We start from the raw sequence: 23,763 nt of genomic DNA on the forward strand, positions 1-23,763 counted from the left end.
GTTCTTGAGGTCAACGTGCTGTCTTGAGGTCAAAGACTTAAAAGGCACATGAGCCAGCACATCTAAGAACTGACTCTAACCCCCATTGGCATGATACTCCAAAGCAGACGTTGCCAATAGATCCAGATCTATTGCAAATAATGTTGTAGCCACCACCTTTGGCCTCAGACTGGGACCGTGAGTGCATAAAAACGTGCAAAATTACTACTGACGGTTTTTTACCCACCATTAGGCTAATCAATGCCCACACAACACATACATCAAAATGATAAAGTTGCAAGCATGTCACCTGCGAAATTTGAGACCTTAAATCCAATTTTAAGGCAAGTTTTTGGCAGTTCAAAAACCATCCACGTCAATCTCCATGCTCTGGAAATGGGTGTGTGATTCCCAATGTATTCTGGGTAGGTGTAGGAAGTGCCTTGCAGCCTACTTGTTTTTTAATTGATAGCCAAATGAACATAGCGCCCTCTGTTAAAAAATGAAACATTCTACATTCACTCAGATCAACAAGAGGGCGCTGTTTTATCTACAAGATGAAAATGTTCTAGCTAGAGATTTTTTTTACACAATGCATTGCAGTACACATCAATGTGATGTCTCAGGTTTGGATTTCGATAACTCTGCAAAATTAGAATAAAAAGCTGAATTTTTGGTGATGCAATGCTCACAACAGCAACTTTGCGTGGCAGAAGTTTCGGGGATTATTGAGGAAACTGTAGTGAGTAAGAAACTTGGCAAATTTGATTCACACTGGTTTTATTATGCAGCACAAACTTTTGCACGATTTGGATACCTTAAGTTTTGGGACTCTCATACACAGTATTGAGAGTCCCAAATTTTCGGACTACTTTGGCCTATACTATTCGTAATGCATAATGGATATAGTCAGGATGTGAGCTCTGCATTTACAGGATTTCTGTTAATTTAAAACAGTGTTGTGCCATACATGTATCACTGCTTTTAATGTGGACCTCCAGTTATTTCATTCTTTTTTAACTGGGTAGCCCATTCAGTGGAATCCACTGGTCTCCATGGCCCATGGGGCCCAGTGATTAAGAGAAGACAGTGTGAAGAAATTACAGTATTAGACGTGGGAGGAAAACCCAGTAGAATATTATGACGAAAACCCACAGAATCTGGCAGGGACTGAAAACCCAATCCACATATTGGCCCAGGTAGGTGGGATTCAAACCCGGGTCGCAGCGATGGAAGGCGAGGAAAGTACTGCTACGCCAACCTCACTTGTAAAATTCCAGCCAAAATCTCAGAAACCACTTACATACATCCTTGGTGATAAATAAGGTTGTTTTAAAATCATCCCAAAAACGAGATCTTTCTCTTGTTTTCTCCTGAAAACCGTGGCTTGTGAACAAACACCTAGTGGTTGTGTTGTTTTGGTGTGCAAGCTCTTGTTGCACGTTGGGATATAAAGGCATAGGTAGTTGTAGTCCGAAAATTTGGGACTCAATACTGTGTATGAGAGTCCGAAAACTTAAGGGTTCCATATCATGCAAAAGTTTGTGCTGCATAATAAAACCAGTGTGAATCAAATTTGCAAGCTTCTTACTCACTACAGTTTCTTCAATAATCCCCGAAACTTCTGCCTTGCAAAGTTGTTGTTGTGAGCATTGCATCACCAAAAATTCAGCTTTTAATTCTAATTTTGCAGAGAGTTATCGAAATCCAAACGTGAGACATCACGTTGATGTGTACTGCAATGCATTGTGCAAAAAACTCCCTAGCTAGAACATTTTCATCTTGTAGATAAAGCAGCGTCCTCTTGTTGATCTGAGTGAATGTAGAATGTTTCATTTTTTAACAGAGGGCGCTGTGTTCATTTGGCTATCAATTAAAAAACAAGTAAGCTGCAGGGCACTTCCTACACCTACCCAGAATACATTGGGAATCACACACCCATTTCCAGAGCATGGAGATTGACGTGGATGGTTTTTGAACTGCCAAAAACTTGCCTTAAAATTGGATTTCAGGTCTCAAATTTCGCAGATGACATGCTTGCAACTTTATCATTTTGATGTATGTGTTGTGTGGGCATTAATTAGCCTAATGGTGAGTAAAAAAACGTCAGTAGTAATTGTGCACGTTTTTATGCACTCACGGTCCCAGTCTGAGGTAGTTGTAATTTGGTAACATTACTGCATTGATCTCATGTTTATTACATAAAAGGGTAATCCAGCACTACGTGTTAATGCAATATGGTATAAAGCTCATTGTTGTTCCTCTTATCCAAAATTCAAAGTCCCATTTCATGTTCCTTTAATACACATGGATTGAGTTTGTTTTATTGAAGGAAAATCTCTATCAAGCAAATCTCGTCTGACAGCAGTGGAAAGACTTTCAAAATGGATTTTAATTGCCATTGAGGCGTTCATAGTTAATAAGGGAGACAATTTTTTTTTCTTTTTTGCATTTCGATGTGTTTGGACCCTTGCTGAAATGCTGACTTGTGTTATCTGTACATTACTGAAAACTCGAAACCAGCCAGCTTTAAATTCATGCCCCTAATAGGTATACCTCAGTTCTGTTCTTCAAAACTTATTTTTTTTTCTCAAATGTTGCAGTCTTTTTAGCTGAGTTGTGTTTGTATCCAGAGAAGTCACTGGTAAATGTAGTAGAGGATACACACTTAAAATATACAGTGTAACATTTTACCTGCGTAGAATCAAAGTAGTAGTCATACAGTGTTGGAGAAAGGGTTAAACAATTGTCCATCGTTTGTCGGCGTTATGTGACCATTAAACGCTATTTTGTTTTTATACAAGATGGGATGTAAATAGTCAATACAATGTGGTAATCTGTCTTTTATTTGGTGGTCTGTTCTAAAATTGACTCCAATTACCGCAGTAGAAGCTGCCGTCTTGCGATCTGGCAAAAAGAAAACACAAGAAAACAAAAGTACAGGTTACTGCATGAATAGGTATACATGGCTTTACTTTGTGTCATTCGCATTCCCTGTTTGTAAACTTCCAAGTTAAAGCAACAAGGCCAGTCCATTTGAAATTTGGTTCTTTGAATCACGGAGGAACGTTGCACATTTGGCTCAAATTCAATTTGTTGACCGATTCCTATACCGATTATGACATGTACGTGAATTGGGTCATTGGGTGCATTGAAGTGAAATGATCTATATATCTCGGCCACTAGGTGTGCTTAAATGGCAACTCACTGCGCTTGCTTCGTATGGTTGAAACTAAAAATTGTGAGGCATAAACCCAATTCTTATCTGAATTGGTTTTTACATGTCAACCTAATTTCGAGTTTCCCTGCTCTGTGTCGGCGCAGTGTTTCCATACTTGCCGGAGCAACACGTTGTTATATTGAATTTGAACTATCAGTTTGCTCAAGGGTTTCGCGCGTTCCTGTTAATGTGCATGCAGGCATGAATTTCGTCACAAATCAACCACTGGTCGACCAAGCTAGTGTGCTCGATCGAACTTGCTTTAATTTAGCTGAGTGAATCGGGGGATACGTCTTCAATCAGCTCGGATTTTCCTGCAGTGATCAGCAAAGTGTAGGCCAGCTGGCCCACCCTAGATCAATCGCCAAGCGGTATTATTGTTTTTATTTTACATCGGTTTTTACCGTGCTGACTACGGGATGTACAGCATGAGATTGGGAGAATCTGGGCCAGGATTCTTGACTACATCGGGTGTGGCGTCCTTCAGAATCTTCGCCTTCACTTCAGCCGCTTTCAGGCTTGGATCATTGCCGCGGGCTATCACTGCAGCTCCTGTATGGGAAACGGTTGACAATCGAAAATTAATTTTCACAAACCACCAACCGCGCTATCTTTCGGCACTGGTGACCTCTCACTTCTTTTGAGGTTTCATGGGACAGGATCGGTCAAAAGGAAAATTGTAAAACTGCACTGTGATTCTTGTTCTCGGATGTGACGTGCGACGTCAAGGGGCCGTAATGAGTTTAGTTTGCCTATTATGTTTTGTTTATGCAGTTTGGGTTTCAGAAATCCGATCGCTATAATGGTTTATTTTCTCAGGGGTTGAAAACCCACCCAAATAAGGGGTATAAGTACTTTGATGGCCTACCACTGACGTGTGGACAGGACATGGAGGTTCCACTGATGATGTTGACTGCGAAGTCTTCACCCATCCACAAACTGGGGATGTCCACGCCGGGAGCAAACAGGTCAACGCACTTCCCGTAATTGGAGAAGGACGCCCTCTGGTCCTCAATGTCGGTGGCGCCCACCGTGATCGCCTAATAATCAGATTGAGTGAAGCCATGAGTCAGAAGAAAATTCGTATTTCTTCTTCACTGACAATTTAAAAACTGAAACGAGTGGGAATGCTGGACGTCTTGGCAAGTATATTTGCGCGCGAAATCACCAAAAATTAACTTTGGCAGCGAATCTCGCTGCGCACGTTTGGTGACCATAAGCATTCGCATGCACCTGGAGTACATTTTACACAACTTATTTCTTTTCAAAGACGCGGAGAAAACGTCCACAGAGTCAAGAACTGAACATTGATGTAGCCATCATAAGCCAAACGCTCTATCTCCATGCCACTAGTCAGATTTTGAGTTTCGAAAAAAAAATGCATTGATCTACATGACGCCCCCCCCCCCCCATGAAATGTTCCAGCTCCCCGGCGCCCCCCCCCCCCCCTGAAAAATTCCTGGCTACGCCACTGCCACTAGTTCACTAGGCGGCAACAAAAAGGTTATAGCAGTGCATATAGGCCTATTACAACAGTAACGGTAACTGGCTAAGAAGAAAAACTATACAGAAAATACAGTTTACTGCACCACGCACATCATGGGGAGTGTGGTTAGGGTTCGTGACTCATGATCAGATGGTCAGGGGTTCGAATCCAGCTGCTGGTCATGCATTGTGTCCTTGGGCAAGCCACTTTACCCCCAGTAGTTGCCTCTCTCCACCCAGAAGTAAAAATGGGTACCAGCATTAGCTGGGGAGTAACCTGCGATGGACGAGCATCCCATTCAGGGGGAGTAGAAATATTCTCAGTCGTTTCATGCCAAGGAAACCGGAGATAAACACCGGCCTGATGGGCCTCATTGGCTCCTGACAGACTTGACTTTTACTTACTAATACCACGCGTCTTTCCATCCGTTGGGTCCTGCAAAGGAAGGGCCTTTGGTAGGCCTACACCATTTGAACATTCAAGAAATCGAGAATCAGCAAGAGACTTGTTTTTGTAATCCTCACTGCACTCGTTATGATGCGGAGGTTAAGTTATATGTTTTCGAAGAGTAAATATATGGGGATTGGGGACGAGCGAAAAACACCCATACCTCCTTAGCACTGGCAGGCGACTGGTTGCACGCGTCCCCGGCACTGTTACCAGCCGACACTGAGACAGTCACATCCGCGTCGTTCATTCTCCTGACGGCCTCCTCCATGGCTTCGGATTGCGGAGATCGCAGAGATATTGATGCCACAGCAGGGTGCTTGGCATTTTTAGCAACAAAATCCATCCCTGAAAAATGACAAAATCCATCCCCGGACCTCAGTATATAGCAATTACTAATGACCGGATGTTTATAGAAGCTAAATGTCCGTTAACTCCTGCTTATTGGGCCAGCCGACAGTGTAATGTTAAGACAAATGTTTTGGGGTTAGTGGTACATTATTATCCGAATAAGAACTATTTATGGAGAAACAAAGAAGACAGTGTACAAGCACGTTATGATTAAACGGGAGCGAATGGTAACCAATTCCCAAGCTTTGGGTATGTGCGCCGAATACCAAAAGATAGCACGTGACGCAGAGAGTGTTACCAGAAAATAAGAAAGAAAGCGAGGAACATCCTAATTTAACCACTATATGTAAAGTGCCCATGTTATTTTTCTGACACCAAAAGCTGTTGTGTTACTTCAGGCTCTTATACTTAAAGTTGGTGACTACGTGCTTTTTTGGGTGTGGCACCTTGAAAAAATACAAGATTTTAAAATTGAAATGATAATTGTCTAGCATTTCATTAGTTATGAGCTTTCCAATGAGACATCGCACGATAAAAATCGGCCCAATGGCAAGTAATCAATTTCGACTTTTCGGAATTATCAGCGGGACGCTCCTAATTCGTTCTGAATAATGTGCGCAATTTTTGAACTAGAGCGCGCCACGAAAAACCAATATTTAAAATTGAACAAACAAGCAAATGTTTTTGTTACAGGACATTATATTCCTTTTTAAATTCGTTCGGAAAAGAAAACCGGAATTTTAAAAACGCTCGTATATACCATTTTCTTTTAAATAATATCTCAAGTGTACCAGTCAGTATATTAAAGGTTGCTGTTTGACTGAACGACATCTATTCAATTACCAACAGAACTGGAAAGAATAATTTGACCCCAGCAAAAAGAAAATATATTCTTGCAACTTTTGTTCCGAAACAGCTACACCGAGATTTACAGCATAATATCATAACGCCAATGTTGCTGGTGAATATGGAAATTCGCTCCGGAATGCAGATGCAGTAATTCTCTAAAACAACAGAAAGGATGTCAGTAAAAAAGACTGACAGTGAAGGCAAGTGGGACATGGAGAGATTAGTTTAAGAATCCAATTCTTTTTCTTCTATTATAGGACCGATTCTCTGTGAAAGGGCAAAATAATTTCTTAGGAGGTGCAGTACCGTCAAGAATGCTTGACGTGGAGCCGCTACCAGCACAATCGAGTACCCGAACGCCGTGCAGAGAAGCCTCCCTGGCGATACCGAATACTTCACCTCCTATTGTCCCAGCACAGTGGGTACCGTGTCCGTTACAATCGATTCCCTGCAACAGATTTATCAAAATGCTAAAATAATCGATACTTTGTGTTACCTGGCAAATTGTGTAGCTCGACTGTGCACGGGGAACTGAAAAACATGTTCAGATTATTATGGCATCGTGCAAGTTTTGAGAACATCGTTGTATGAGCTGCAGCGGTAGTGTAAAAAAAAAATGTTCTACGAAAAAAACATTTTGAGACCACTTGGAATCTGTGACCTTTTAAACATGGTGAATTAAACATCAGCCTCAAACGGCCATCCAAACTACCAAAATTCTGCAGGATGTGCCCCAGCTCTGAACTAGGTTTGGTTGAATATTTTTCAAAAAAATATATATATTTGTATTATCTCCGCAATCACACGTTTGTATTATTGGCCATCTAATTCCCGTTTATTTCCAATGATATATACACGTGCTGAGTGGCAATGTTCAGCGCAAATTTAGTCCTCGCCCAAACTTACTGTCCTTATTCCTGAGATGCTTATCTTATGAATTAGGACATTAAACTTGCATAAATTTTGCGCAAGGTCCAAATTTGCGCTGAAAACACTGATATGAAGATAGAGAAACAAAGTCCACGAAATATGGCGCGTAGCGTTCCTTGACGTTTTCCAGTGCTTGAACCATCTGTTAAGATAAGTTGATTTCGCATGGTATAATCACAGAATTATCATTGCTTCATTATGAAAAGTAAAAACAAATCCAATATTTTCATGCCGTGTGGTAAAACGAGTTGTGATGAGAGCCATGCATTTATACCTTATTTTATTATTAGGCGAAAGTACCAAAATTGCTCAGTAAATAGGCATATTGTGTTGTAATAAATCTCCGGTGATCCCAGTTTTGTTTGTAGGTAGAAACTGCAAAACAAAAAGCAACATGTCCACTGACATAATTCAGTTGTTCTTAGCGCTAAACACATACGGAAACCGAGATCGAGTGTAACCTCAAAATTTATGGCCATCCTTCAAACACTTACACACTCGGAAACAAGTCGTTGGAAAAAGAACAGTGGATTCTAATTGCCAGCGAATTGGGCTGCAAGTAGACATCGCGAGCAGAAATTTGAGAGAAAAAAAACCCCGCCAACCCCTGTGGCCAGATCCATGATTGTCTTGCCTTATCGGAACCCTGCCTAATTTATGTTACCTCTTTCCCGTCACCCACATTATCGTAGGCGACGTACGCACGGTCGGAGAAGAATCTGTTGTCGGGGAAGATACCCGTGTCGATGATGTAAGCATTCACACCCGCGCCATTACCTTTAGATAAATCAATAAAAACAAAGCACTGACAACTCTAACGTATATGGAATATATTATTAAAGGCATAATGGATCATTATTTGCATTTCATGTATTTCACTTTCCAATAATAACACCACTCAAAATCCAAAGAAGAATGTTTCAAACCTACCCTGTTGAAGTTTCAGCTCAGTGGATATTACACTTTTCGAGAAAAAGTAAAAACCATGCAATGCACAACCTTTTGATCACGAAACTCGATTTCGTTAATATTACTTTTTATTTCCAACGATCAGTCAAATTGGCTGATCATTGGAAATCACCTAAATTTCTTTATTTTTTTAAATGACAGCAGGCTTGCTTGACGGACAATTTCACAGGGTGTTTAGTACCAGTTCATCTTTAATCCAAGTAACCTTTTTGATAATTATTTGGTAGGTTACTTTTTGGGATAAATGCAAATGATCCCACTGCCTTTAACAACATTTCGGTCATGGTTAAAATGGCTGGCTGGTTACATGAATTTGCATAACCAGCCGGCCATGCATCAGCAGTGCCAGTCATAAGCATTGTCAACAAAACAAATATGCAGTAGACAAAAGTATGACGTAGCTTCGAATTTTAGCCACATGCTGCAACTCTGACAGGTATAGCAATATTGCTTGAAGTTTCATTTTGAATCAAGGATCTCGCGTCTCCGAGCAACTGTCCCATGCGTAGCAGCAATCTTAAGAGGACAATGCCTTTGTTTTACTGGGATAGGCATGAGTTAACCTATTGTACACTCATTGATTTTGTTGAAATTAAAGTAACAAAATATTCCCTCTAAGATGCCGCTACCATAAGGTTATTTACAAACTTGTCACATATGGCTGGCCAAAGGCCGATGCGACCGTTGATGTGTGAGGGTTAGTAGTGCCGAGGGAACGGGCGTCGCCTGTCCAGTTTATGAATGGCCGACAGACCACAACGGGCAGATATGCAGTGTAGTTTTTTTTTAACCTGAGAGTTGCCAACCGTTAGAGATTTGGAAAAAAAATGGGGGATGGGGATAGGGTGAGGTTGGTGGGGTGGGGTGGTACGGTACACATTCTGTAACTATAGGAGTGCTGTTCAGGTTTTCGCATGACTCCACTGAGTCCACCTTCGTCTCGCACAATGAAACACACCGTACCGGACCACGCTCCACTCCTCAGGTGCAGGCAGAAAATGAGTAAATCTTATTCTGACCTTGGAAGAATGCCTTATTATCCAGTGGGAGATGTCTCTGATCTACCCGGTCCAGACCCCAGGATGCTACCCAGTCAGCACGGACGATGGAATCCTGCTCCACGTAACCTACTTCCGGCTGCTCCCGTAACTGTAATAAAGATTTTTTTCCTCGTCAGAATACTGGTTTTGAACGAAACTCTCAATATTGTAAAAAGAAAATCAAGGCTCCAACTATGATGTTTTTTTTAAGTGAAGATTTTTAAAACACATGAAAATCACTTTTATCAGATTAAAAAAACATATGCTGTCTTAGTAACTTCAAACAGTGTCAGACGGAGTAATTTCAAGTCATTTTTATATACAAGCCCATAACTTTACTCTTTATAGGCCTCAGGTCCGGTGTTAAAGCTGGTGATCCCATTTACGGAGCTCCATATTAGGTGTCCATTCATTATTATCTGACTTGAAAATGATGCATTTGAAAATAATCATGATGTAATTCGAATTACCATCTGAAGAGCGTCGTCGGTCAAGCCAGCAGCAAAGCCCTTAAGAGCTGCATCGCGGTATGTCCTCGTCATGGTGATGCCATCCATTGTTATCAAGCTGCCTAGGAAAGTATCAACATCTGGGCTTTCAGCCTTCCAGAAAGAAAACGAATTTTATTGAGAGTTATACCACACCAGGAAGATACGTACATGTAATTATAAAAACCGGCAGTAACAAAAGTCACGAAACATTAACTGATAGGCCACCTAAGTTCAAATTCAAATTTTGATAAGTTCATTTCAGGGTTTTATTTACATGCTGCACTTCAATTGGACATTGCATGCGTTGCGTCTTGCTGATTATTTAAAAAAATTGTTTTGCCGTTCGATTGCCAGAGGGGACAGGTTACAATAAAGGAGTAATACTTGCCTTGAGAGCGACTATGAAGCGACCTGCCACCGCATCTGTGGTATGAGTGTGAAGTGGGGCAAGATCGGCTGCCGCCACATAGGCAATAGAGAGGAGAAGAATGATCATCTTGCGATCTGGTGGAAGACAAATCAAGTGCACTTTTCATCAAATTATTTGCTTGTTTGGTCTTATTCATGCACAGGAAATAGTATGTGAGAAATGGGTCAAGGCTAGGGTGGATTTCAAACGTTTTATGCTGAATATTCCACTTTCCATTTTTTATTTGTTTTCACATGTTGGAATAAGCTGCATCCTTAAAGCGTAATACACGTGTATCATTTATACGCGCCGGGAAAGCCAAATTTCATCGTTGTAGATCCAATTTCACCTGTTTCCCCCAGTGACGAACTAGCCTATAATACACTGACACTGCAATAAGTAAAACGTAATGATGTCATGTGCGCAACATGAAAGAAAAGAGGTGGTGATTCCCGAACCTGGTAAACATTATCTCTAATTTAACTACATTACGTAGGCCTATTTCCATCTTATGTGACGCATAAATTAAACAGGCCCTCTTTACAAAATGAACGAAACACTACCTACCGTACGTTCCGATTTCCGAGACGAAGATCCCCAAGCAGAGAGGATCAAAACCGTGAGCACCTATACTACTCGGGAAGTACACTGTGCAGATGTGTCAATTCTCAAGAGATACCGCACGCACGCACACTCCATCTTGATAACTGCCGTTAAGCATACATTACTTTCTAGGTCTGTATCCCGCCACTCAGTTAAAAGTTGTTCATTCAAAATACATACGCATACTTTTATATACTAAATGAAAAGATAAAAAACGAAAGGTTAACAGCACATAATATACATATTTCTTTGTGTAACCCATGCATGCAGATAATGATTTTAATGCACGGCTAAATAATAATGATAAGGCCAAAAAAAAAATATTCGGTCTCTGGTCAGACCAAAGTTCCAGTGTGACAGGTAATTCTGTCCCCCCTGGTAAATGTGTCCCCCCGGACACATTTACCGGCTCGTGACCTGGTAAATGTGTCCGGGGGACACTTTTACCTAGGTAAATTTGTCCCCCTCCAGGTAAAAATGTCCCCCTGCCCAACGGTGAAAGTGTCCCCCTGGTAAATGTGTGCCCATGCAGTATGTACTGAGAGCAGCAGCGTGTCGCACGCGCCATGCATACATGCTGCAAGATTTGAGGCAGTGATTATAACGTGTACATAATGCGTCTCCCTCTACAATGGAAATTCGTCCAATAGGATATTTCGTTACGCGCTATGATGGGAACACAGACCAATCCAAGGAGACGTTGTATCATACTATCAATGAGACGAGGGCCATCGCCATTAGGCCACGGGGCATGGCTGCAAAATGTGCTCAGAAAGTGATCGCCGCTGTGTTGACCTATCGCGGTAGAATCGCGATAGACTTCGAAACATTGTGTTCACGTATCATGTAATAGACTAAATTAATTATTTTTTATATTCATGAAGGGCAGACTAAAAGTCCAAAATGTATACCTTGTAGAGTGAATTCATCAAAACAATAACCTTCCGGGTTTCAAAAGAGGGGGACAAAAAAACCTGGGGGACAGAATTACCTGGAGGGGACAGAATTACCTGGAGGGGGACAGAATTAACGGGCCAGGGCGGACACTTTTACCTAGGTAATTCTGTCCCCCCGGACACTTTTACCGGGGGACAGAATTACCTTCCACACCGGAATTGACGCGGCCACGCGGCTTTTTTTCTTTTTTTTTTTTCTTTTTTTCTTTTTCTTCAAGCTTGGATTGTACAGACAAGGTGGGGTACTATTTTGCTTTTTTGGTGCCCTCATGTACATTGGTGTCCTCCATAATTTGCCTTGGTGCTCTCGATCATTTGCCTTGGTGCAATTTCCCATTCCTTGGTGCTCTTTGGTATACAAAAAATTGAGGAGGTGCGGAAATAGAGGGCGCTGTTGGAGCTACCGCGGAACATTTTGGAAAAAAAAAGATCGACGCGCATGATTAAAATCGACGTGCGCGCTGACCAGAGACCGACTTTTTTTTTTTTTGGCCTAATAATAACAATAATAACAACATTTTGTTATTAGGACGACAGCCTTAATTGGACGATCTCGTCACGGCTGAGTGGGCATTAATCTTTACGGACTTAACAGACGGGATCATTACTGGACAACGAGAATTCGCCACGCGCGTACTCGAACCCGTAGCCGTCTTACTTTTAGCGGCCTCCGCCGCGCCGCCCGCGTAATTTTTTTTTTTTAATTCAGTTTTTCCTTTGAATCATTGCAAGACTTAGGTTCTCGTTCTATTTTCCCCTTAATTTAAAATTATCTCGGTGATAAATTTGGAGAAGAAAAATAACTGATGAAAATGAGCAGCGACGACGTGGATTCGAACCAGGGATCTTTGTATCCATAGCTCATCTTGCTATCCACTAGGCTACTGTGTGGTAGCTCGACGACAAGTGTTCTTTAAAATGCTTTAATGTATTGTAACTAGTTGAGTAACTAACAACAATGCTGTTGATGTCATTGTCCATTCTCATGGATAAACATGAATTATTCATGACATTGCCCCTAACCCTCCTAGGAATAAAAATTACGCGCGCCGCCCGCGTACGCGCCATATATCGACTCCTTGTTGTGGGCGAAAAGGGGACAATAGAGGGCGCTTCGCAATTTTGTGTGACATGCATGACATGTGCGGTCCTACTAAAGCGCGTCAACAAGCGTCAACAATTTCAACAAGTCTTAGTAATCGTTAAGTGCGCGTCAACAAATTTTGTATAGGCCTTTGAACAATAAAAACAGCTTTATATGGTAGAAAAAGCAATAATGAACATCTTCTGCATATCAATTAAAAGTTAAAATTATTTTAAAACTTGGTTTTTTTAACGCGAAATGTACGAAGAATTTGTCGATAAAAGTTGGCCGCCATCTTGTTTATGTGTAGCTAGCCGTACTACGCATGCGTGAAGTGTAAAGAGCCATACTACGCATGCGCGAAGTCTACAGCGCCATCCAAACAAGATGGCGGCCTACTTTTATCGACAAATTCTTCGTACATTTCGCGTTAAAAAAACCAAGTTTTAAAATAATTTTAACTTTAATTGATATGCAGAAGATGTTCATTATTGCTTTTTCTACCATATAAAGCTGTTTTTATTGTTCAAAGGCCTATACAAAATTTGTTGACGCGCACTTAACGACTACTAAAACTTGTTGACGCTTGTTGACGCTTGTTGACGCTTGTTGACGCGCTTTAGTAGGACCCGACATGTGCGCGCTCCGCGATGGCAAAATCATGCAACTTTATCCATGGAGGTAGAATTGTGAATCGCACGCTGCGAAATGGCTAATTTTGGTGCTGATGGTGATACAAGGGGGCGGGGGAAAATATCTAAGAAGAAGAAAAAGATTCAGGTTTCTGAAGGATCGGGAGAGCAAGCTGACACGGGATGTGAACGTGAGAATGCAGTGTTCGATTTACAAAAAACAAATGTAGGCCTACAGGCCCAGCCCCATAAATGTGACCTATTTACTGGACTGCCTCCGTAAACATAGGCCACACATCCACATGTACAAAAACGTGTCGACATTGCCAAATTTTGATATTCACATTTAGGCTTACTTTGTTTTAGAAGCATTTTTTGCTTTAGAAGCATTCTCACCCTCTATATAGGCTAATCAGAAAGTGCTGACTATTTCAGATGTCCATTTTTCGTGAAATTTCCAGATACATTTGCACACGTTTGCGTATCAAAATTTCAACATGAAATTTCACAAAAATTAGACATCTGAAAAAGGCAGCACTTTCTGAATAGCCTATATAGAGGGTGAGAATGCTTCTAAAGCAAAAAAAACCTACAAAGTAAGCCTAAATGTGAAAATCAAAATTTGGCAATGTCGACACGTTTTTGTACATGTGGATGTGTGGCCTATGTTTACGGAGGCAGTCCAGTAAATAGTCCACATTTTTTTATGGGGCTATACAGGCCCCAGCCTAGCTTGAGTAACTCCAGCTGACATGTTCCATGTGAATGAATATGGAACATCAGCTGGAGTTACTCAAGCTAGCCCCAGCCTAGCCCAGCATGCCCAGGCAATGTCGTGGAGATAAAGGGGCTCTGCGTCCTGAAATTCCCGAAAATGTCATGCTTTGGATTGTTTACTTTTCCTTTTATCAAACATCTGATTGAACTTGAAGGGAAACCAACCTAATGTCTTACTCTTACCGTTCCCGAGAAAAGATGAAAAAAACCCTGGTTGTTTAAACTCAACGGATCGGAGTACACATACGTTTTTCCTGTCGTTTTCATTCAATGTATGATACACGTTGTAAATATTACACACAGTACCAATACACAAATGTGGTTTCTTACATGTCCGCAAAAGGCGAACACTTTACGGCTGAAATCACAACTAGCAGTAGCACAGTAGTCTACAGCCCCACTTTTTGTTGTCGCAAAAGTGAAGCTAACAAAAGTGGACCCCGAAAGTCATTTTCGCACGAAACAACACAAAAATGCCCAGTTTTTAAAGGATGGTTGTGTGGATGTTTATATCTTACTTATGAATGTTCTTTCCGATTACCATCATTTCGTTCAAAACACATTTTGTAGCACAATTGGGCACTTTCCAGCACGCAGTGTCCCTTTAAAGAGGAAATCAAAATCAGAATTTTAATTTTTTTTTCACTTGATATTCAGTATGGAAATATCTACTTGGTTAATAACCTGGACAAATTGAATTCCGTTCCTGAAGTTGTCTAGTTATCCTGTAATTTTCAGCAGAGTGTCTGTCCAAAAATGACTGCAGTATTGTTTTCTCGAGGTCATGGGTCATTGCTACTACTTGTTCTAGAAAACTAGAAAGGCATGGTCTAGTTGAGCTGTTGAGTAGTTCTAATGGGTCATGTACAATTGACCTATTGATTTTCCCTGGTTATTATTAAGGCCAAAAAAAAAAAATAGTCGGTTTCTGGTCAGACCGAAGTTCCGGAATTGATGCGGTGACGTGTTTTTTGGGGTTTTTTTGGGTGGCTTTTTTTTTTTCAAGCTTGTATTGTACAGACAAGGTGGGTACTATTTTGCTTTTTTGTGTCCTCATTATACATTGGTGTCCTCCATCATTTGCCTTGGTGCAATTTCCACATTCCTTGGTGCTCCTTGGTACAAACATTTGAGGAGGCACGGCAATAGAGGGCGCTGTTGTAGCTTCCGTGTTAATTTGAAAAAAAAAAAAAAGGTTGACGCCCATGATTAAAATCGATGCGCACGCTGACCAGAGACCGAGTTTTTTTTTTTTGGCCTATAAACCAGGTAAGTTTCTTCCATATCAAGTGAAACAAGTCCAAATTTCGATCTCCTCAAAACATATTTTTCACATAATGCTGCTATCACCTTGGAGGAATTCCACTTTATGGGGCTAGGCCGAGCGTCACTCAAGCCCCATTCTGTGGCCGAGATACTGGACTATCTCTGTATCCAGTAAGCAGCATCTTATTCTTGGCCGCATAATTGGGCCAATGTTTCTATTCTCGGATCCAGGGTGATGTCACTTCCGGTTGCTGACCTTAACAACGACCTATGCGGTGGGTGAAAACAAGAAGTTCGTCTGGTTGCTAGGGTGTGCCATTGTTTGCACCTGGCATTGGATTAGCAATGCGCCACTTCCGGTCAAAGTACCCGGATGTTCGGATCCGAGAATTACTCTTACTTTTTAATAGTAGGCCTACATATACCTTGAGATTTCCAGCTTTCTAGGCTCACGACATGGGGAGATTTCCTGGCGAATCTCCCCATGTCATGAGCCCAGAAAGCTGGAAATTTCAAGTTAGCCTACATAGTACATGTAGTTACATTGATAATTGATCATTGATGATGACATATCATGACACCATGGTATACAATATATCAATATCTATTATAAAGCAAGCATGGAAAAAAAGCATTGGTTATCATGAGGATGATATTACATGACACTTTTGGTTCAAGACTAGGACTTTTTAATACAACGCCGTTTTAACATTTGGTCGTCTCTTTTCACTCAAATGTATCGCTGCAGTCATGGCAGTCCACGTCCCTTCAAAGTCACCGTCGACACCTCTACAGGGAAGCGCCAGGATTATCAAAGACCACAGCGCCGACTGGCACAACTACATTGATAAGTGGGACGGGTTGAACGACAAGGGCTTGGCGGTGGTGAACAGGATAGTGACCGCCAAACTACAGGCCCAGTGAGTGCTAAGGAAGGCACTTGGCTAACTCGTTTGGTTGTAGACATCCTTCAATTGTTATTCAAAAGTTCACTAACAGATCCAGAGTGCCATTTGTTGGGGGGGGGGGGGGGGGGGGGGGGGGTAGACCACCTTTTCTGGGTGCTTGGCAGCCATCACATGTCAGTTTCAGTTTGATACATTTTCTCCCCCCCCCCCCCATTCGTAATGGCCTCCTTTCATTCTCGCATGAAATCAAGGACAAATGTGATGCGATTAAGCTAAATGAGTCGTTTGTCAACCCTGGTCATTTTTTTTTTTTTTTACAGATTTGAAAAGAGCACAATCTCAGCATTACTGCTGTGAAAACCTCATGCGTGTACCATCTTTAGTTTAAAAATTATGGAAGTTGGAACACCAAGAGATGTGATGAAGTGATGTGATGAAGTGGCCCTATTTTGGCCTGAATCTCCAAATGAAAATTCCCAACAAACGACTCATGTAGCCTGATCGCATCACAAATGTTACCATATGAATAGCTTAAGGGCTAGACGTTGTTATGGTTTGATGTGCGAAAACCCGCGGCCGCGATAACCTGCCGCCGTGTGAGGGCGTTATCACGACCAACCAATATCATACACGAACTGTCAGTAACAACGTTTAGGCCAATTCGTATTGTTTGTGTAATGCACGCGCACCTGTTTGGCCTAATATATGCAGCGCGCATTCAAAAATGTCATAGTAGTTCCAAAGCAAACTCTCAAATTTCTTCAATAATATAAATGATGCATCAAGACTTTGGTGCAATTTCACTGGTCTTGTGTGTAGTATGTGTTGGACTGAAAATGGACCGTAATTGCCTGCAGAAGTCGCGTATGCGCACTAATTTCCACCATTTTTCGGGGGAGATTTTAGGAATTGGCCTAGACGTAGTTACTGACGGTTCGTGGATGATATTGGTTGGTCGTGAGAACGCCCTCTTGCTGACGGTTCGTGGATGGTATTGGTTGGTCGTGAATGCCCTCTTGCGGCTGCGGGTTATCGCGGCTACGGGTTATCGCGTATCAAACCATAACAACGTCTAGCCCCTAGACTACTATAAGAAGGGTTTCAAAGATAACAACTTGCAGATAATAAGGGTTTTTCTGTTTGTATATTGGGTATTTTATCTCATTCTTATTTGCAGGGAGTCCTCAGAAGTTGCTTTTATGACAGATAAGGTCACAAATATGGAGACTGATTCCCAAGGCACTACAACGACACACATGCCAGATGGAATGGAGGAACTCTGCGCTGAACTGACTGGCATCTACTATAAAATGGTAGGGTCTGGCTACATCATCCTTAATTGCACTTAATCATTGGCTATTCATGCATTTCTTCGTTTCCAACAACACCACCACTCAGACTCCAAAGAAGAATGTTCAGAACCTAACCTGTTGAAGTGTCAGCTCAATGGATGTTACACATTTCGAGAAAACAGTGAAAGACCATGCACAAGCTTTCGATCACCAAGCACCATTTAGTCAATAGAACTCTTTATTTCCAAAAATCAGTCAATTGACTGATCAAATCGTCTTCATTTCTGTCCTAAATGACAGCAAGCCAGACGGAATAATGTCACAGGGTGTTTTAGTACCAGTACAATATTTAATCCAAGCTAGCTTTTTGATAATAATTCGTAAGATTTGAGGCTTTGCATGGTGGAGATACTAAATAATGAAAGGTTTGCGGAAACACCATGTGCAAATAATTTCTCAACTAAGAGAATGGTTCTGAAAAGAACCAGAGGTATAAACTCGACGTTCCGATCAGTATGCTCTGACCGTCTTCAGGAGAGTGCCTCAGGAGAGGGGATAAATGCAAACGGTGCTGTTAAGCTTTCGAGGGCTATGTGACATCATATTGGCCTCTATCTACATGCAATTCGGTTTCCAATTAAAATAATCCTGGTTGTTCTTTTTTCTGTCATATGAAAAAAGTTTGACCAGATTTTGGACAGACAACAATCTGAGTTGCTATGAACTGATTTAGTTGTGCAGTGTGATATGTGCACACATGCATGCTGTGGTCCATGATGTTTTGATGAACCTTATTAGGGGTGTTTTGAAATGTTTGAAGTTAGGAAATGGTGCAGTTTTGATTGCAATTTTGTCATGTTGAGCAGAGCCTTGTTGAACATTGTCAAGCAAATGTCTAGATGTTTGTCATATGCCAACTCTGCCATACATGTTATTCAAAGCAGGGTGTTTTGGAAAATATTAAGATGCTCCCCTAGGTAAGCATTTTTTCCTTGTATCCGCTGATTTAGTCGGTTTTTACTTCTCATGAATGCCGTTACAAATTGAAAAATACTGTACAAATGTCTCGTGTGGTTTGGAGTTGCCTCGTTTTTGTTTCTAAATTCCCACTTGAATGCATGTCCCTCTTGTTGTTACAAGAGACTTATTATGTACTGGGTCTGCATAAGAACCACAAAGAGGTTTAGTTAAACCAAACTTGTTTGCTTGACATGCTCCTTAGCTCATTTCTTGTACAAAAGAAAAAAGAAGCTTACTTTGATGATTGTCTCCACTTTTGTTTCCGTAGGAGAAACTTGTGAATAAGATGGCCGCCATCACTAAACATCTACAAGGTGTCAGTGAAATGGAGAAAAGTCTTTCCAGGAGTGACGAAGATGAACAGCCAATCTTCCAAACATGGCCAGTCCACCTCTTCTGTAAGTTACCCAGTATTCTATCTTGTCAAAGCATTTCCGAGATAATCTTAATGTGCAAGAATTGAAAGACCGCTAATAACAGACTAAAGTCGCCAGAAAATCTTTTTGATGAGCCAGTTGTGGGCAGAAGTATGCCAAGCACAAGCAATGCCGAGATCGTCAATTAGTTAAACAGCCACAGTTTCTCCACACGAAAGTGTATTTTGGATGAGTTTGAAGAAGTTTCAAGTACCAACACAAAGCTTCTTGTTTTCAAAAACCAAAACTGCTAATCAGGAAATATTGCTCAGCACATACAGGGTGAGTAAAAAAAAAAGAAACCCAAATGTTGGGACCATTGTTTTAGGGAAGTTCTGCATAGCATTTAAAAAATCTAGGATATGAAAGCCCAATTCATAACTTCAGTGTTCTTTCAGCAATACAAAGGGAAATTGGCATGGTGGCATGGGTGGCTTGTGCGTAAAGGGCTCGCCTCTCACCAAGGTGACCACGGTTCGAATCCTGGCCGCGGATCACATGTGAGTAGAGTTTTGCGTTGGTTCTCTCCTGTGCCACGAGGGTTTTTCTCCGGGCCCTCCGGTTTTCCTCCCTCCGGAAAAATCAAACACTTTCAACCTCAGGCTGTGCTCCGTGGTCATATATGAGTCGATGTGGCCGGCAGCCATAGGCGCCTTTACGTGCCAGTGGCCCGACCACGTTTTAGCCGCGTCCTTCGCAATTCAGCATACCAGCTGCGAGTAAGGATGATTAGCCTCCCAAATTATTATTATTATTAATTACATAGGGATGTGTGTGAATTGTTTTCGTTTTGCTGAAAGAATGTACACCATTTGTGTGATCCGTGGACAGAACCTTAAAATGGTGGTTGTGTTTAAAATTCCCCAACTTGAAAAGTATATGAGTGTTTTGAATGATTCTTGTACTAAAAGAAAGCTTATGAATTGGGCTTTTATATCCTAGATTTTGAAAGTGCTACACGAAGAAATTCAATAAAACAATATTCTCGACATTTGGGTTTCGTTTTTTTTTACTCACCTTGTAGAATCAAGTATTGATTACCAACCAAGATTTACCTAACAATCGTTGAACTATCGCACGGGGATAGTGCACACGCGTGTACATCGTTCTAGCTACATAAAAAAATCCAAGCATATGGCACGGTTTTGCCAAGCTAACTGATGCATAACTGGAAGAAAGTTGGTGAATACATATATGTATCGGGTATAGGAAAACAAATATAACATGGTTTATTTTGGGGGAAAGTCTATATTAGTTCCCCTCGGTATTGGAAGTCGACAAGCTAGTTCCGTCTCACTCACCTTAAGAAGTGATTTGTCAACTTCCAATACCTCCAGGAGCTTATATCAACTATCCACCCTCAAACCATGTGACATTTGAAAACAATTTCATGACATATTGAATCAGCAAATATCTTTGTTCTGCTTAGCAAGTTTCACTCACCATGCTCACAAATGAGTTGAATGAATGAATTGTATCAACAGTGACTGGAAACCAGGCCTCGACTTAAGCTTTTTTCAACTAGCCCACCGGGCAAGTTAACAAAGTGTTTTACTAGCCTGCAGGAATTTTCACTAGCACACTGGATATTGTAGACTGTAACATGTAACGCTCATTTAATGGCCACATTGTGACAAGTCTCATTAACTAAATGATTTAGGAAAGGTACACACAAATAAGTTTCCATTTAAAAATCAGTGTCACTGATTGTAGAACCTGGATCATTTGCTGATGGCTCTGCCTCATCGTGTGTGAAGTCATAATCATCTTATGTGTCGTTAGAATCATCAAGCTCAGGATCTGAAGTGGACAATACGGCATGTGCACAACGTTTGAAGTCACGGCGCTTAGCCTCAGCAGCGTTAATAAACAAACCAAATGCAAAGGAAGGAGATTTTTTTAGAAAGCAAAATTTATAGCGTACCTGCGTGATACTACTCATTTCCCAAAGTACTATAGCTGGTGCATGGTAACCCTAATGTTCGAATACCTTGTCGTGACTGCATTTCTTTACTAGCCAACCAGGCAAGTTAAAGAGCACCTCTTACTAGCCTGCAGCAGTTTTTACTAGACATCGTACACCGGGCTAGCATTAAGGTCGAGGCCTGCTGAAAACATATTTTGATTTTCCATACATTCTTTTCTTTGTTCAGGGGAAACATCTTCCCGTCTAGGGGATATGTACAGCAAGGAACTGTCTCTCAAGAAGGCCATCCTAGGGGATGTAGCTCATGCTAGCAGCCGCGACGTGCTCATGACTTACACCTCTGCCTGGCTGCATCAGCCGTACATAGACAACGATGCGACAATCCTTCTGGAGAGCATGCTAGGGGAAACAGGCCACAGGTGACAGGGTCTACTGTGGACAGAGTTTATAACATGTAGATTGTACTGGGAGACCACTCACAAGAGCAGTGTACGGGACACACTTTATCGGTGCACTGGTTTGCATGAATATTATGCAAAGTATGCACCATGGTGGCCGCATGAGGTCGCTGTTCGCGCTGTATTTTTACATGCACTGTGAAGCGATCAGTCAGCGCCCGGCTGACGAACGCCTTGACCAAGGCTATTGACCGTCATATGTTGGAGTTGGTCCTGCAGTCCCTTGGCCATCAGAGTTAAGCCTACCGGATTGCTGGGAAGATTACACTTGCATTGTTTGAACAGTAGCTTCCTGCTGCAAGGATTGTTAACCTCTTAGCAAAATTTGCTTAGTGAAAAAAAAAAAAAAATCAGAGCAGATCTGTTGAATGGAAAGAAGCATTGTAGTGCCTGTTTATAGGGCTAATGGGCTTGGTGCATAAACAAGAGAGGGCACGCAAGAGAGGGCACGCATATTAAAATTTGTATCCTTGTGGAGACATTTCTTTGTTCTCGTGTAGTAAAGTTTTCGAGTTTGAAAGTGTAGTTTCAAAATGCTCTTATTTTAACCAGAATTAATTTCCTTGGCTGAAATTCGGACTTCATATCCCTTTTCTAAAACTCTTCCATTTGCGACGGATCAACCCACCTTGGAAATTCCTAATTTTTGAGTAAAATCCATATATTTATTTCGTGAAAACCTTGTGGAGACGTATTCATCTATAGAAATTGCCCTGTGGAGACGTATACAATCTTTTGTTCCCTATTGTGTGCATGTCTCCAGAGGGTACGGTGTATCAGATCCTCATAACCCCCCACCCCCCTCACACACACAAAATCCATGAAGTAACATTCTTCAGATTAAAAAACACATTAAGTGAGTAGCAGACAATGTTCTGTTGAACTTGTTTAATGACATATTCAACACAAGATGCTATTGCAAGACAACCTGATCTAAACCGCTGCAATTGATTTTGTCAAATGCAGATTTACAAACACATTTATCTACAAGACTGCTTGACCACATGATCAGTTTTGAGAACAAAACGTTTGTTCAACAGCAAATAAACTCCCTTATAATACACACAGTGACTTGAAGCAGATTGGTGTCATACTTAGAAATGAGTTCACATTCCTGAATAAATGGCAATAATTTTACAAAGCTTCAATTTAAGTTATAATATTTCAACAATTTAGTCACATTACTCATGTTTTTTCATTGATCATATTCTTATGAAATGTAATCATTGCATTTTAAATTTTAGGACTCGAAAAGAATATTAGCATTTCATTTACAATCATTACGAATCAAACTGTGTAATTACGACAGCATAAAAGAACCAAGTACTTGGCCTGTGCTAAGATTGGATAAATATGCCATTCTGGTGACGCACCCTGTTGACAGGTATGTTTGCATACGGGAGCCACATGGGGACAATCTTCAACCAAGCTCCCATATTGAGAGCCCACATGTAAACAAAGCGTGACGTCACCATGATTGACGTCTATTGTAGAGTGGAATCACACAGGTTTCAAATATCACATTCAACGCCCAGTATCACAATGATTATCAACTTTAACCCTCCTGTGGAAAAAATACTTTCTACGCCAATTTGTCCTTTCAGCCAAAATCAATCAAGTGTCTGTTTTCAATAGTTAAGAGCTCCAATCCTACATACATTTATAAAGTAGGATTGAATTTGACTGGCTGTGACTGTTTATGTAACTTGATACAGCTATGCTTTGACTGTAGGTGATTGATAAAGCCAGCTGTCCCTACCACTTGTCTGCTTTTGTCTGTTGACTGAATTTGACTAGTCACAGTGCTTGCTTGAAATATGATCTGACTGCTGGTAACTAGCCTGTGTAATAGGCATGGCAGGGGAAGAGGATTGATTTTTTGACTGTCTGTGACTGTTCAGATAGCAGGAGGGTTAATACAATTCTCACAAAAGTGTAGTCTTGTAGTCGGAGAAAAAGTTGAGGTTTCATAAATGACTGGTGCTACCTAGTGGTATGCATTTAGAGTTAGTATGGGAGCGGGGTACCCTACTGAAGTAAAACATGGGTACCCAGATACCTGCAAAAGAAAACCAACCCCAAAATTAAAATCCCGGAAGCTGTCTGAAGGGCTTCAGGTCTTTAACTTTAATGTGTAAACCAACTTTTGCGAGTGTCATCTAACGCACATTAACATGAAATCAGTTTTGGTTTTCCATTATTAGCCTGGTTTTCATTTTGAATATTTCCCACGAATAGTATTCAAAACCTTTC

The 23,763-nt window shown here is 41.2% G+C and overlaps 2 protein-coding genes and 1 long non-coding RNA gene across 3 annotated transcripts; 2 read left to right on the plus strand and 1 right to left on the minus strand.

Annotated features, from left to right (window-relative positions):
• Window positions 1–856: 856 nt before the first annotated feature.
• Window positions 857–2,802, plus strand: LOC119742182. The gene is made up of 2 exons (XR_005272830.1): window positions 857–1,441; window positions 2,134–2,802. It is a non-coding gene; the product is annotated as an uncharacterized LOC119742182 (long non-coding RNA).
• An 807-nt stretch (window positions 2,803–3,609) lies between these two features.
• On the minus strand, window positions 3,610–10,870 carry LOC119741397 (aqualysin-1-like). The gene is made up of 9 exons (XM_038217144.1): window positions 10,864–10,870; window positions 10,151–10,266; window positions 9,742–9,873; window positions 9,251–9,380; window positions 7,927–8,039; window positions 6,639–6,780; window positions 5,296–5,480; window positions 4,068–4,239; window positions 3,610–3,751 (listed from the first exon to the last, which is right to left on the minus strand). The coding sequence occupies exons 1-9, from the start codon at window positions 10,868–10,870 to the stop codon at window positions 3,612–3,614; spliced, it is 1,137 nt and encodes a 378-aa protein (XP_038073072.1). The 3' UTR covers window positions 3,610–3,611.
• Window positions 10,871–13,463: 2,593 nt separating this feature from the next.
• On the plus strand, window positions 13,464–22,030 carry LOC119742073 (cyclin-dependent kinase 2-interacting protein-like). The gene is made up of 5 exons (XM_038218097.1): window positions 13,464–13,637; window positions 16,238–16,409; window positions 17,575–17,710; window positions 18,978–19,107; window positions 21,279–22,030. The coding sequence occupies exons 1-5, from the start codon at window positions 13,523–13,525 to the stop codon at window positions 21,473–21,475; spliced, it is 750 nt and encodes a 249-aa protein (XP_038074025.1). The 5' UTR covers window positions 13,464–13,522; the 3' UTR covers window positions 21,476–22,030.
• Window positions 22,031–23,763: the final 1,733 nt, after the last annotated feature.

This window comes from Patiria miniata, unplaced genomic scaffold, assembly GCF_015706575.1.
Source record: "Patiria miniata isolate m_02_andy unplaced genomic scaffold, ASM1570657v1 HiC_scaffold_5, whole genome shotgun sequence".
In the NCBI taxonomy this organism is placed as follows: domain Eukaryota; kingdom Metazoa; phylum Echinodermata; class Asteroidea; order Valvatida; family Asterinidae; genus Patiria; species Patiria miniata.